The sequence below is a fragment of the Manduca sexta genome, chromosome 11, assembly GCF_014839805.1.
Source record: "Manduca sexta isolate Smith_Timp_Sample1 chromosome 11, JHU_Msex_v1.0, whole genome shotgun sequence".
In the NCBI taxonomy this organism is placed as follows: domain Eukaryota; kingdom Metazoa; phylum Arthropoda; class Insecta; order Lepidoptera; family Sphingidae; genus Manduca; species Manduca sexta.
In genome coordinates, this window is record NC_051125.1 from 2,735,450 (window position 1) to 2,752,484 (window position 17,035).

Here is a 17,035-nt window from a genome sequence, read left to right on the forward strand (position 1 = left end):
CGCTATATATTTTCCCAGGAGCTTATGATCTTCCCAGGGTCTCAAACTATCTCCATACCAAATTTCATCTTAATACGTTGGGTAGTTTTTGAGTTTATCACGTTCAGGCAGACAGATGCAACTTTGTTTTATAATATATTTTTGTAGAACTTTTTAAGAGGAACAATCCCGTCATACATCATTGTTGCATAACTTTAACCGTTTACGCAGCGCACGCAACGGAAGCTCTCAAAAATAATAAATTTTTCCCGTCTTTGCAAAATGTTTCATTACTGCTCCGCTCCTATTGGTCATAGTGTGATGATATATAGCCTATAGCACTCCACGAACACAGGGCTATCCAACACAAAAAGAATTTTTCAGTTTGACCCGGTAGTTCCTGAGATTAGCGCGTTTAAACAAACAAACAAACAATCTCTTCAGCTTTATATAATATGTTTACATTTGTCAATTTAAGATTTGTTTCCATATTGAAATCTGTTTTGTGCAATGCACACATCGAATACACGTTCTCTTGCATTTTTACACGAGAATTCTCTTCAAATTATAGTTGTCTATAAAGTGGGCGACAGACGTACGAGCTTTAAACTCGCGGTTTAAAAGAACGCGTACCTACTCACACGACCACTCTAGCTAGTGGCAGGATATATTTATATTCGCCCGGATACCGACCACCGTACCCAAGGTGTTAAAACCCGTCACAGTAGCCCACGTAAGTGTGTCACGTTCGGGGATCAGCCTGTATATCCTGTTCTAACAGGCCGGCATAATTGTGTGGAATGCCAAGGGATAATGGCCTCTCGTCAATGGACATTGTATTGAACCTCTCTCCACTTACCATAAATACAGTGGGGTCACTTTGTCGTGCCCGCGACACACAAAAAAACCTCAAGATTGTTACGACCAAGAAGAAGACTTCGGCTCGACATCAGCGATACCGCCGACTTGCTCGTACTGTTTGATCATATTATGTTATGAAAAACAAGAAACGAAGAAGTAATTGAAGAGTCTGAGTAAAGGAATTAACTAAAAGAGAGCGTTTATCACATAAGTACTAAGCCCCCGTAAGAGTCTAGGCGAGCTACGCAAAAATGTCCAATCGGTTGGATCCCTGACGAACTTACTATAGCGTACTTACGGTGAGTCGCAGGCGAGAAAAGTCGTAGCCACAAGTACGAGCACTAGATCGTCTGTTACCCGCTTAAGATGCTGCCTCGAGTGATAACAACGCCAATGTATTTTTTTTTATGAATTTCATGTTTTTTCTTTAAGTACATAAAGAATAAAGAGTAATAAATAAATTAATATAATGATTTGTTTTGTTTACGCCAATGTAAAAGTATTTGTCCGGATTTTATTGCGGTTTTTTATATTATAATTTTATTCCGACTTTTCGAAGACTGCAGCCTTCATGGTCATGGAGAGGAATGAGGTGTAGATCGTCCGAAAAGTCCAACTCTATAGCATTCAAAATTAACAAATGCAGTGGATTTTAACTAGGCCATAAGTAAAGTAAGTTTAAAAACTACAAAGAATGACAAGGGTTTTTTAGGAAATGTTGGGAAATACTTGTATAACATTTAATGTTAACCTAAAGAAATATTTGAGGATCATACAAACATTTGCGCCATTGCGGCAATCCAAACATTTCAGTATCAAATCGGTTACTATCTGATAATAATGTCCGGTTATTTCAAGTCATGCATCATGAAATCGTCAACATTGATTGAGAAAATATATATATTTTTTTAATTGTTTTGCATATATTAGCTATGACAAATTGACAATATTACTAATGGTAAAATAGACTCTAGTTTACTTACTATAAGGTCGACTGAGGTCAGTTTGTCGTGTTAATGATAAAAACTCTTATTCAAATGGTTACTCGGGCTGGGAATCGAATTAAGGGTATTATTTGTAGCATTGCAGCCAGTCTAATCACGTGGAATTAATATACCTAATGTCTTAGGGTGATAATAGCAGTATAATACCATATGCTTTATAAATGACAAATGGGTTAGTGCTACTATTTACAAACAGTAGCTTACCATTAGACGAGTGTCTTGCTCGTCTCGTCTACATAGATCACGCCTTCATCCTCGAAGGGGTGTACTTTGCGCACCCCGAATATCTATTTTTATATTTCCTGTTTTTCGCCAAGTTTGATAGTGACACTAAACAAAACCTCAACATCACTTTGCTTGACTCGGGAATCGGACCCGGAACTTCAGAGCGGTTTCATACTGCGTAATACAACTAAGCCATCAAGACGTCACTACGTCACCGAGGCAGTCAATATCGTCTCTTACTCTTATCACTACGTATTAAGAAACAAAGTCCCCTACCGCGGCTGCTTACCCGTCAGTCTGACCTTGATAAACTCAAAAACTATTGAACGGACATACAGTTTTCACCAATTGACGGATGACAGGAAAGTTACGTGTATTCATTATTGTTTGGAACCACGAATAATATAGGAATAATACGGTATACTACCCGTATGAATTTAATTTTATCCGTGGTGCCTTATATCTAGCTTATCTAGTTGTAAACGTCCCTATCCTTGAGGTTAAAACGCCTCCTTAGATCACGTTTTTGTCACCCGCATTGCTGTGGAGGGAAGTGAACAATTAATATTTCCAACTCCTCCCTATCTTTCTATTTGATTCATTTCGTTGCGGGATAATGACATATTAGTTTTCCCTGAGACTCGCTGAGTTTCACTGCTCGGTGTTATAGCATGCCACTGCTGATCCTGGCTTACCTACAGGAGTTGTAGTGGTGGGTGCGAGGGCGGGAAAAGTCTCGAAATGTCTCTACCCGTATGAAATCGAGAGGGATCGTTCGTATATAAAATATTTACCTTATATTAGCAGCCTCGTTGACGTAGTTCCCCCATCCCATGAGTGGCGGGGTCGTGAGAGCCAGGGAGTAGGTCCAGATAAATACTATGGACATACAGGCGCCTTTGGAGCTCAGGTGCCGAGAGCTAAGCGGCCTCGTCACCATCAAGTACCGCTCGAACGATATCACTGTTAACGTTGTTATTGATGTTATACCTGCAAAGAACGAAATACCTTGTAGATATATTTGTTTAGAGCATAATGCGGGCTACAAACCAGAAACAAGCTAGGTTTAGATTGGCATGCGTAGCTGTTTTAATAAAACTGTAACAGGCCGATATATCGACATTGAAGAAAAACTATTAGTTTTGACAGGTATTTAAAAAACGATTATTGCTAGCAATGATCCGTATAAATGAGGCTTTAGGGAATGTCATGACGTAGAGTTTATAGAAAGAACCCGTGTTCAAGACCTCACACCCGTAGAACCACATTCATCCTATCCTATTTGCTCTTCTTGTTATTTTATACTAGAGGTTGCTAGCTAAGCCCGCATGAAAGTCATTTCCCACTATAAATTTTTTATGTATAGAGCTTCAAATATTATAGTGAACTTCACGTGAAAATTCCAGAGCGCGAACAATTTCAAAAAAGTTTTACAATTCTAAATATTTCCTGCGAAATCATAAGTACCGCGATTTAATTAGCCCCCGTGGTAATTTAGGACTTTGTTCACCTGTATGTCAAATCTCATTCGAATCCAGCCAGCAGTTTCTGCATTTACTTTTAACAAACGTATAAATATTTTTTAACTTTCGTGTTCATAACATTAATAAGTAATAACTAAGGTTAAAGACTACCTTATTCATAGATTATGTATCAAAGTACCAAAATATGGCGATAGGATTTTAACTACAATGTCGTATAAAACTACCGAATATAAAAATACGATCGCAAATGTGACGTAAACTACTGCGTTGTTTCGTGATTCTATTCTCAATGGGGTGTAAAATAAATATTCAGCAAGCGTACCTACAATTCGGCGTTCGATAAATTTTATTATGAAGAAATAGAAGCATGTTTGTACAGAAAAATATTTATTTTGATCCGTACTTTTGTGTTTATATCTGTATTTGATACTTTGGTTTATCGGCAGCTATCGATTGGGAGGTCCTGGATTTGAATACCAGGTCAGGTAACTCTGTGTTATAAGTAGTAGTAAAATAATTGTATAAGTAGTAAAATAATTTTACGATTCTTTAAAATATCTGACAGAATACTGATTTGTCTTATTGTACGTATCTAAAGCATAATACTTGCTACTAATCTGTTCCGTTGAACAGAGACGTTATTTCGAAGCGTATTTGAATTGCGGAGAGCGAAATTCAATTGCAATCTTCCACTTGTGTTAAGTATTACGTCACCTCGGGATTCCAGGATCTGTACGGATTTCTGTATAAATCTACAATATATTAGGTCAAATAGACGATCCGGATGAACATTATATTAGATTCAAGCCTGAGATCCTGTTCTACATTTAATTAAATCGGAACCAAAAATAGGCTGCCAGACTTCAAGAAACTGAACGCATTCTACGTAGATCGGACTGTCAACAGCTAAATAAAATTAATATAATTGTAAAATGTAGGTAGATATAATAATATTGTCTTTTCGAACGACCAATGTTTCGAACCCTCGTAGTCATGAAGATTGCAAAGTCTTCGAAACGTCGGAGAAAATTATAATACAATAGAAATTCGTGTACTTTTGTACAAATACTCGGGTCTACGGTCTATTTCAGTTGTGAAATAATTAAACTTATAATTCTACGCGATCAAAAGATGATCGTTTGTGTCGAATTTTTTTCGCATATTTTGCTATTTCACAGTGGAATCAAGACCTATATAGTACTTCTTGTTGAAAGAAATTCAACAGGAAGGAATCCTAGAATCCTAAAATTTTGCAAGTCTTATAACATTTGTATAAGAAAAACACTAGAAACCTTGAATATGAATTTTGATATCAAAAAGCGAATTTACTATCACAAACTTATTATTTGCAGTTGGTGCAATAGCTGTGTCTAGAGATCGAACAGCAAAGTTAAGTTTGTCAAGTTTGAACTTACATAATATTTACTTACTTAGATTCCTCACCTACAAGTTTGTACAGAATCCTCGGTGCACGTTTCCAACTCGTACTCGTCCGGTTTTTTTAATAGAAAAAACCTATCTACCTCACGGCTTACAATGTAACGTAAGGAATCACAAAAAGGCAATATCCCTATATAAATAAAACTTTAAGTCCAAACAAGTTAAACGGGTCAGTTGGAAATGAGAGCGGACGGCAAATGCAAAAAACTGAGAAATAAATAAAATCTGTTTCAGTCTAGCATTTTATGTAGTGCGAGGCTCGTGACTTTAAAATTTCGTTGGTCTAAGCTTTGGTCAGCGAACCGTTTGGCGCAACACGTTTATTTCCAGCAATTTCTATAGGGTACAGCTTCAGAATTTGTATATTTATTTTAAATACATTTCCCGGTGTGTCTCTAGGGTACAGCGCTTCGGAATATCTTTATTTTCATTTTAGATTGGTACTTTTAAAGATATTTGTTACACATTTTTTTTATAAAAATGACATTGCATTGAGCATTGTAAACTTAGCCAATTTTTTAAAGCAAGGTATCTGCGATTTGAAAATAATATAGACTGTTATGTTTTCTTGATACCTAATCTTATTCTTTAGTAGTCATGGTGTAATTTTGAAAACTCTAACACAAATAGGAAGTTACATTATTGCTGAGTAGTATACGCCTACTTTTTATGGTAGGAATGGGCTTTACTATGGCTTAACAGCGTTCACGGTAGACTGACCGTCAGCGCGGGCCTAGCTATCAATCTCATTCAGATTGAGTCTCATTGAGATTGAGGCGACCCTTCGTTCGAGAGGCTTTTGTGACGCAAACCCGTGTAATTAATTTCTGTTTGTCATTGTTAATTAAAATTAGTTTATATTTGAATATAAAATATATTTTTTTATGGAATTGCGTGACTATCCCGTGGTATTCTATTGCGTGCGCGGTATGAAGATCAATCTGTAATACATTGGGTTTTTCTGCTCTTTATTAGCTAGAGTCTAATAGTCTTCGTGCCCTTTGGCTATAGGCCGATATGGCTATAATTCGCCCCCTATTACAACATGATATGGAACACACATTACGAAGAATGGGTGCTCTAGTTGCACTTCTGCCTACCCATTGGAGAAAAAGGCCCATGACACGAGTTTATAAAAACAAATCATGGTAGGTTGGTGTTTTCTTTAATAACTGGGTACAAGTTTCGAGCTATAATACATCGATTATGTATCATATTTTGCCCGTAGCCTCGCCTGTGATAGTCTCTTAAGTGTCGTATTAACCTACAATTTAATACGACACTTTACAATCTTTACATATTATAAAACAAAGTCCCCCTTTCCTGTCTGTATGTTAATGATTTTCTCAAAATCTACTGAACGTATCTTTATGAAATTTGGTAAGGCGATAGTTTAAGACCCTGGGAAGGTTATAGTGCTTTCTATTCCGGAAAAATATATAGCAGGACTTTTATCTCGTGCAATTCCTTCACGCGGGCGAAGTCGCGATCAAAAGCTAATATTATAAGGTTGAAAATTTGGCACAGAAACTTCATAAACCAAACCCCACATACTCAGGATAATAACAGACAAAAAAAGACATCTTTCTGTATGTTTACATTACCGTAAATTGATACGGGTAGTGTTTTTATTCCATCCCCGCCGCGGGTCATGTGCCTATCATAATGTTAGAATGGAATATTTTTACAATTCTTTGTTTAACGATTATCTGCTTTAAGGCGATGCGCAGACGCTGTTGACTTGTTGATAAAGACTACTACGAAACTGACAGTTGTAGAAGTTACTGTATTAGGTATAAATGCGACAATTTGTGAAGATGATTTTATTAGAAGAAACATTTTAATAGATTTGAATGTTTAGTATAAGCTATATTTTATCAAGGAGCATGCAATAGACCTTTTTTCTTGGAAACTTATAAGGGCTGAACAACGAACAAATATCTATTTTTTTTTACTTTTTTTATTGCTTCGAATGACGAGACGAGCTTGCTGTTCGCCTGATGGTAAGCGATACGACCACCGAACGACTACGAACAGTAGAAACACCATCCAGCACCTTATATTGCAAAGTAGTGTTTATTATTCCAGTAGTGTTTAGTATTCCACTACGCTCGCCATCCTGAGATATGGAATGTTAAGTTTTATTATATCCAGTACCTAATTACACTGGCTACAATGTGCTTTAAATCGGAACATAACAGCAGTGGCGAAAGGCGAAATTTTTCAAAAAGTAACCCGAAGCAAAAAATGTATTAGTTTACATATCGTTACCAATTTGATAGAAAACAAAAACTAAGACAAATGCAAATGAACCTAAAAGCAAAGCCGGTAGCAATTGGGTTGTATGGACGCTTCGCCACTGCACAACAGTGACTACACACTGCTGCTTGGCGACAGAAATAGACATTGCGGTGGTACCTACCCAGGCGGACTCTCACATATGAGAGACCTACCACCAGAGTCTATTTAATTAAATACAAATTGCATAATGATCGTTGGTAAGGTAGATGTTTACTTCTAGAACAATTAAGGCGATTACAATATTTTCTAAGCCCATTGTACCCACATCAACTTAAGACAAATCTGCGACGGATCGACCAATCTTCCAACTGCTTACAGTTCGTAATTTCCACGAAGGCACTGGAGCGAACGCGACCTGTCATTACCAGTTCCATTCTATAGATGCGCTATACTCTATAGTTACGTCGCGACTTACGAGTTTGCAAAGGCCACTGGTTTTGGTTGGTTTGTAGATGATGATGATGATGATAATGATGATTCCTTTCTAACCGAATTTCGGCCACGGCAGCCTATCTCAGCAGAGATCAGTCACGCAGGAGATATTATAGTGCACAAGTGTGTGCGCCATACACAGGTGCATTCTCTGTTCCTTCACTCTCATAGTCCGGTGAGACAACAATTTGAAATGACCGGAGAGAGACCAGGCGCAAGACCAATGGCTTTACGTGGTTTGTAGATATATAGCGATGGAATTTGGCCCAGCGGTTGTCTCATATCACCAAGCTCTCTGAACGAGTCTACGCTGAGTCCCAAGCCGGTGGCCCTAACGGAAAATATTTGATTCATTTAAAATTGATAACTAAACTTCGATTAGTAAGATAAATAATTTGAAATAGATAGGCATTTTAAAGATGCTGGGGATATTATATATTTCTATTGTCAAGTAGAGGCCATGGCCAAGACGCATTTCGACAATCGTTTACTCTAATAGAAATTTTGATTTCTATTGGCGTTAGTTAATGATCGTAACAAGCATCTAGGCTACGACCTCGGCAGTGTGTAAGTGAATAGTTTTCAATTGAAGCCATCGTAGTTACAAGGCCTTTAGGATTTTATCTTCTAATGCCTTAAGCCTGATTTGGACTACGCTATTGTTTTCGTGAAGTAGCGCTTAATAAGTAATTAAATTGTCTGAACATCGAAAATTTTGTCAACTAGATTAGTACAAACACGTTTAATTATTAAATTATTCTCAACTTGACTAAAATACTAGCGTACACCGATCTAGGATTTGGGGTAATGACCGAAGTTTAATACCAGGATTTATAATTCAAGATGGATGGTCCTGTTTCAGTCTACGGACAGCCGTACCGCCCATAATAACTGATGACTCGTCTCATTATTCTGTTATAACTTTATTTTCGCGTGGAAAAAACGCGTTATTGCTACCACCACTTGGGGGGTGAGTGGAACGGTTATGTTGGTTTCACCGGTCTTATAGCCCAATGTCGACACTCGAGAGTATATCATCTGAGCGAGCATTGGACCGAGTCTCTAACCCTTGTATACCCTACACCGCCATACCAACGAAAACCCGCGGTGGCCTTCTTCAGCGCATACGGGACGGACCCGGGGTATCTTGTTGCACTAAGATAGCTGCTCGGAACAACTTCTGTTATCTTCTCACTCTGTTAGAACTTGTCATTCAGGTTTGTTTCAACATCTATCTATATATCGACGCTGGAAAGCAAACACGTAGTAACCCGCAAAACTAAAATTGTTCACCAGAGCAGAAAAACTAATTTTTTTTTCAAAAAAAATTAATAACTTGCGTTTTTATAGTCCTAGAGTCGACGTTTTTGGACACTATATTTATATTTTTGTACTTAATAAGTTGTATTAAACGCCATCAACCTAAAGGTTGTTTAAAGAAATATTTTGCGGGTTATGACATTTGTAAATATTTTTTCAATCCATTGAAACGTAGTAAATGAAGAGAGTAAATGTATGGAACGATGCAAATCGCACTTTTTTAGGGAGAGCATACATGTAGTAACCAACGTTGCTTTAAGCAACATAACTTAGAAAAACGTTATAATAAATAAAATCTGTAAATATTTTGCAATCAGTATGTAGTAAATGGCATTATTTTCCGTATCCTGAAAGAGTCAATTGTTTTAAAAGTAAATCTTTTAAAGTGGGTTTGCTAATTAAACTGCTGTAAGAGACAATAAAAAAAGGTTACTTCTACTTTTGAAATGTTTATTTAATACAACCAAAATGTATTTTTAGCAAAATGTTCTGCTTTGGATTTTTTTTTAATATTTGCGCCACAGATCGACCACTTGCCATCGACAAAACAACTCAGTTAGTTTTTATTGGTAAAAAAAAACTTACAACTACACACTGTAATATATTACTTAACAAAATTAACACTGCTCATTTGTATATATAAAAAAAAACTAAGTTTCTCTTTAGAAACCACATAAAACCATTTAATGCAGGTAAATATTCATTACTTTCTATCCTAGAATCAGATTAAAGCACTCTTTAACTTTTGCATTGGTCTTGAAATCTAAATATTCTTTTGCGTACATATCTTTTTGGAATTATAAGTTTTTCAACCTTTTTTTTTAATTGAATATTTATTTTGGCAAATTTTCTGCGGTAGTAATTCAATGGCAAAAGGGGTAGATCGTGTACAAAATTTTTGCTTTTTGAATTACATCCTCAGATGTTTTGTTGTAACCTCCAGCCCTTAGTCATCCATCTTCTCTTGCAATGCCGTCGATCATATTGTATCTAGAGTATAAAGCATAAATCTTTGCGTAATTTCTAACTTGGCAATCGGAAACTTTTGGCATGCTTTACATCTATCTTAACCTTCATTTATGTAAAATTCTTATGTTTGACTTCTATTAGATGTAGCATTTTTACTTGGTCATTTGAGTGACCTTCTATTACCACATTGAGCTAATTAATCTATTCTTCTTTGGTAGCTGTTCAAATCACAAAAAAGATTAAAAATATTAACACGTCGTTCTTCTGAAGCGTTACCTCAGTTGTTACCACACTACTTTTGACTGTTTCACCCTTTTTGTTAATATGTCAATCTCCTTTCTTTTCTTTTCGCTATTCTCTTTTATAATTTCATGCTTTGATTTGGATTTCTCTAATGGCAGTCGGTGAACTTTTTTACATTCTTGTTCTGTTTCTTTTTCAGTCTCTTATTGTTATTTTTATCTAAAACAAGAAAAAGCTAATGTTCAAATTAATCAAATTAATGTTAAAATTAATCAAATAATTATATTCTTATCACAATAAAATTCATTAAATTATCTTTATTTGAACTGTTTTCTTCAGGATCACTGGAAGAAGAAGTTGATTATTTTCTATTCAATCACAGACTTGAATATTCTCAGAGTTATCGTCAACAAAATCTAGTTAAGCTTCTTCAAAGTTTGTTTTTTTTTTTATCGTCGATTAACAGCTTTTTAGCTTCTCATCTTCCGATTTAGTAAAGTCTGAGACAGGGGCATGTCTTAATATATCATCGTTTGTGTCTAGAAACATTGGAATTTTTCTTTGATTCCGTTTAATCTTTTCTTTGTCATAACGTCTATATTTTCTAATTCTTTAAATATCTTTTTTTAATATTTGCCTGCTGCGTTATTTCTAAACGTAGATTCCAAAAATAAGTGTACGTTAAGTAAAAAATAGTGGTTACTACTATTCTTTCGTTAGCATTTCCAACCTCAGCTCCAAAGTTACGTTCAATAATTACTCCTACTTCATATGATTCAAGTGTCGTCCAATTAGGACTATTATATTCAATTTCATTTGATTATATTGAACCAAATCCGTCAGGAGAGATACTTTGAATAGACCTGACTTTTTGTGGTTAAAATACAGCATCATGCTGTATGTACTAAATTTCTATTTTGATCTATAATTATACCCTTTCCTTCGAGACTATTTACTTATCTTAGATTTTTTCGTTGGTTTTTCATATTAAAAACCATCTCGTAAGGTCTCTCACCACCTTATTCGTTGTGCCAGAACATTTTGTAGAGTAGTTTGTATATTTTAGCGAGATTATCGGCTAAGATTTTGGAAAGAATAATTATTGTGTAATTAATTCTAAATAATTTCGGTAAAATTATAATGCTTACGTAACAAAAATTGCACAAGTAATAAAAGTTCTAAGATAATAATATTGTACTTACTTGGCCTATACTCGATTTCGTTTTCTCGCTTACTATTTTTCAGTATAAAAATTCTCACTACAAATCGCCGTACACTTCCACTTCAAAACCCGCAATAAGACGTGGCGTAAGAATCAAAGGAATGTCTGCGGTGGTGCCGATCATAAGACGTAAATCCGCAATGTGTTAAGCCTACAATCTTTAGTAGTGCTGTAAACCTAACTTACTTTTTAAATAGGATCCTTGTGAATACTGTAAAGGTCTCGACCAAAAAAACTGAATACCGTACAAAGCGTAGTAAACACTACCATTTAAAAACATATCGCCCACTAAATGATGTAAACTCAAATAATCAAAATTTACGAGCAGCAAAAATGTAGTAACCAGCATAAGATATGGAATTACTGATGATGTAAATAATAGGTTTTATTTTTTTATAGAAAATGAATTGTCGTAAGTAACATAACAAAAATATTAACAGTTTTTGTTACTTACAGCGTTTTGTGGTACAAAAAAAAAGAAAAAAATAGGTAAATTTTAAAAATCCTATTTTTGTTATTATTAATCTTACAGTTACTTGAAAAAACCATTCGACGTGTTTTAATTTTCTGATTCCAATGATGCAATAAAAAAAAAATACCGTACATGTCACTTACTACGTGTTTGCTTTCCAGCGTCGATATATAAAAATGAATTCCTATTTCCCTTGGTCACGCCATCGCGTGAACGGCTGGACCGATTTCACTATTTTTTTTATGTGTTTGTTATTGTCACGAGAAGGTTTTTATGAAAGAAAAAAATCAAAAAATTGCGCGGAAAATTTGAAAATTTAATAAAACTTAACGACAATATTAATTTTATATAACTGTCAGTGGTTTGAAATAACTGTCAGCGATCGACAAAATGCGTGCGTGCATACATAGTTAAGACAGGACTACGTCTGTCGGGTCAGCTAGTACCACGATAAATCCAAAGGGTTTTTACCAATTTGCAGCAACTTATTGAGAGCTCAATCATTAAGCGAGGTTAATACTAACCAAGAAACTTACAGAAAGGGACTTGCGGAAGCAATTTATACAAAATAATCTCGGCATAACATTCTAATACCGCAACTTAGCTTTGAACTGGGATTAATTGAAGTTCATAAATCAATAAGCTTCACATACAGTTTGATTTAGATCGACTAAAACTAGACCATAAAGTAAAGTCTGAAAATAGGTCTAGGTTTAATAATGTAATCATTAACGAGGCGAAGATTAAGTCAATAAAGAGACTTACAAATTGTTTCTGTTTACTTTGAACAGACACACACATCACGCATTTATCTCCGAAGGGATATGCAGAGGCGCAACTAGGGCACTCACTTTTAGCCAAGTGTGTTCCGTCCCATGATGTGATAGGGGGCGAGCCTATCGACGTATCAAGAACAAATTCCAGACTCCGTACTGAAGCTGAGACCCTATAATGAAACAAGAAGAATTAACGATAGTCATGAACCATAACATGGCACAAAGTGAGTGCAGTTCTATCTTTATCTTCATCTTCATTGATGAAGATTTAAAATGCTGTGTGTACTTTTTTGTAGAAATTGATTAAGTTTTAATTTTTTTTCTAGGATTGTATACTATTTCATTATACTTAACTTAGTAATCTATTTATCTTGTTCAGTATATATCATAAAACCGTAGCTCTTCTACATAAAATATAAAATTGTTTAACACTTAAATATCGAGTCTCCAGAATTATTAACAACAATAACGGCTATAAATTTGGTATTTCATATTTTATTACTGTCGAGATTAAATACTGCGAAGTATTCGAGCTTTTTATTGTATATAAAATTTTAAGGTACAATATGGTATTATAACTTGAAAGAAGAGAAGTTTTCAATTCCTTGTGTTAGGCGTTACGCAAAAATCTGTGTAAAATATAAGCACATTAACTGTCTAATGATTTTAGAATAATCTTCAAACATGCGAAGTCTTGGGCAAAAAAAGTTTTTGCACAACCCAATTTAAAGCCTCACTTGAAGCAATTTCCTCACCCGTTTGGAGTCAAGAATCGTTTGCAATTATTGCTAGCAGTAACCGCAAGCAGATTGCACACTTCAAACGCAGGCGGGATCTACAATCCTGTTGGTTGGCCTTCAGAGCTCTGTCTGGGAGCTCAAATAATCCAGTCAATAAAGATATCTAGAGTCCCAAGAACAGGAAGGATCCTTCTTTATCGCAAGAAAGTCGTATAACGTACAACATACTACTTACAAAGAAGTTACCTCATCTACTGTATCTATTATTAGATAAGAAAAGTATTTTTTTATCCAGTTGGTAATTAGCCCGAATTTATAATTAATAAGCCAGCGCGAAATTTCGTATTATTTTTTCTTAAACAGAAGACAATTCGGAAGGTCGTTTCGCGGAAACGTTCGCATTATAATAATTCAAGATTAATCTTAACGATTTCAAAGAAAAAAAAAGAATGTTCAAAAAGGAATTTAATTGCTTTTAGGTTATAGAATCCTTTTTAGAATGGCGGTGGAGGCGTTTGTTACATATTTGCCAGAGATAAGCGATAATAAAAGTTAAATACGTTGTTGCATCTTCTTGTATTTTTTTTAGGATGCAAACGATAGAGGACGTTCGTTATCTCTGGAAGAGGCCTTTACCTTCAACTGAAAGGGGTTCCTACAATATTATTTACATAAATATAATGAATTGCAGTTCAACAATAATATAATAATGATAGTTATATATACACATAATATGTTTGTAACATAATAATAATGAATTCCTATGATGTTTATATTTTAATAAAATTGTAAACGTAATTAATGTTTTCAATTCAGTAACTTATGTAGCAAGAAATATATATTTTATTTATTTATTATTGTTGCATATCCATGGTTTTTTTCTATACGCAATAGTAAGAAATAGGATAAAAAATCCTTCTGTGAAAACAATATCAGTAATCGCTCATTCAGAATCAAACCATATCAAAAGAAATTGCGCGCGGGAACATCTTGCTGGCCAAGCAAGCCACACCACCGCCTTCCACTTGTTTGGGATATTGTGTTTAAAAAGTTTTATAAAATAGGAGAGAGATCAGGTCATTGCTTAGGTAGTTAGTGAAAGGCTGGTAGGTTAGCTAGGTTAGGGCTTTTATTGTCCTCGCCGGTGAGGATCGCGACGCGTTTCTCTCTTATTGCTTATTTAAAAATACATATATACATCATTTTATTTTTTCTTTCCAGCCAGCCCGATCTGGCTTCTTTGTTTACTATACTTTTCATTTATTTTATTTTCAATATAAATTGTTTTTGTTTATATAAACTAATTTAATTAAGTAATAATTAAATATTCTCATGCACCTTGACTTATAAGTGCAACTATGTTCGCCTACGTGATGAATAAAGCATTTTATTTTGTGTGAAGAAAACCTAAAGGGACAATGAGTAACTTGAATCCAGAATCCAGAAAAATTGGTTCAGATTAAGGAAAATACCAGAAGCTTTCATTAGAAGTCCCTTTTAAACAAAAGTCAAGATTATACTCGAATGCAAATTTCATCAGGCGAAACCCGGACATCCGGGCAATGCGAAAAATTTCCACGGCGTAATAATGCGCACTGAATCCAGAAAAATTGCGAGGATCACCCTAAATTACATAAGTTTCCTGTACATTGTAGGGAAAAAAGGTTTAGGAAGTCCGTAATAACGATAGGATACAAAATAAGACAAATGCTTTTTGATTAAAATCTATGTACCTAGTGTACCTATGTATTAATCACTACATAGTATGAAACAAAGTCGCTTTCTCTGTCCCTATATCCTTTTGTATGCTTAAATCTTTAAAACTATGCAACGGATTTTGATGCGGTTTGTTTTAATAGATAGAGTGATTCAGGAGGAAGGTTTATATGTATAATAACATCCATTAAATAGTGGAGAAATACTGTTATTTTGTTATGTTAAACCCGTGCGAAGCCAGAGCGGGCCGCTATGTTTTTATATACAACGTTCACAGTTTTTCTGAAGTGTATTTAGTATCAGCATTGCACCCGTGCGAAGCCGGGGCGGGTCGCTAGTTAGTTTATAAAAAGGACAAACAAATTAAATGCTCATTGATTAGTGGTCTTCCGCCAAAAATATTAACAATATTATCCTTATCCTTTGTTCAAACTGATTATAAAATAAATTAAAATTTAATTTCTCTTTCCGCCAATAGATGGCGCTAGTTCAAATATAGATCGCACTATGATTTACAAGAATTAGAAACTATAAGTATTTGTGAATATTTTTTATTAAATTGTCTTATACGTTCCGGAAATTGAAGTTTTCATTTCCTTGGCTTTGTATACCCTACGTACATCCTTATTTCGTTCTAGGCCTAGATATGCTTTACAGTTATTGGTCTCTACATAGTAGATCTAGAAAAATATACCAAGCCGTAGCCACAAGCTGCTTGAAGAGAATTTTTTCAGATTTGGCGAGCTCCCAGTCGCTTCCTTCCGTTTTATCAAAAGTAGTGAACAAGTTACATTCTAACTTCACTATTGCTTGACGCAACGCCATGAACATCTGATGGAATTAATTTAGCCTGTCCCGTGTAAGACATTTCTTTTTTGAAAGAAATCCTTTGATCCTCGCTATACCGAAATTTACTAGATAAATTCGTCTTCAGCAGAATGTTTTATATAATTGAAATAAGAAACCAGCTCATCGCTCGTCTCATAGTAAGCTTTATGATTTATAAAAAAGGAACATCACACCGAATACTAAATTACAAACTTGTATCTAAAGATAGTTCTGTGAAAATCAATTGTGTACACACCTAGATGTTCCTAGTGGTTAAAACTGCACGTATCTTCTGTGATACTGGTCAAGATGTTTTACAAGCCGGAAAATAAGTGCCACATTGCTTGACAGCAGGAATAAACAATGCCGTGTACCGCGGGCAAAAACGTGTTGTCGCTAACGCCACTGGAGGGGTGAGTGGAACGGTTATGCTGGTTTCACCGGTCTTACGGCTCAATGTCGACACTTAGGAGTATAGCATCGTCCTAGTGAGCAAGTGACGATAGCCTAGTTGGGTGTGGAAGGGACTGCCGAGACGAATGTCCGCAGGTTCAAAACCCAAGGGCACACATCTCTAACTTTTCTAAAATTTTGTGTGTATTCTTTGTAAATTATCGCTTGCTTTAACGGTGAATTAAAACATCGTGAGGAAACCTGTGGACCTAAGAAATTCTCGACAGGAATTTTGAGGGTGTGTGAATTCTACCAATCCGCACTAGTCCAGCGTGGAGGACTAAGGCCTCATCCCTCTCAGTAGTAGAGGAGGCCCGTGCCCAGCACTGGGATAGTTTATAATACACGGCTGATATTAGTGAGCATTGAGACTACTCAATACGGACACTAGTCCGTAATATTATATAGGTACACGAACCGGCATACCGACCAATACCCGCGTTGGCTTTCTTCGGCGCTAAACGCACCCTCGCATGAAGTTTAACAGCACAGAATTACTACGTTATAAAACGACATACTAAAACATAGTCCTTAAGTGGCCCAGATAGGAGGGCGATGGAATTACGGAAA

General features: G+C 35.5%; 1 protein-coding gene across 1 annotated transcript in view; it reads right to left on the minus strand.

The window, feature by feature from the left end:
• LOC115449222 (pinopsin) overlaps positions 1-17,035 on the minus strand; it is a 57,700-nt gene that overhangs the window by 21,802 nt on the left and 18,863 nt on the right. The window contains exon 3 of the mRNA XM_030176968.2: positions 2,864-3,059. Coding sequence (XP_030032828.2) covers positions 2,864-3,059 — 196 coding nt within the window. The remainder of the gene's footprint in view (positions 1-2,863; positions 3,060-17,035) is intronic.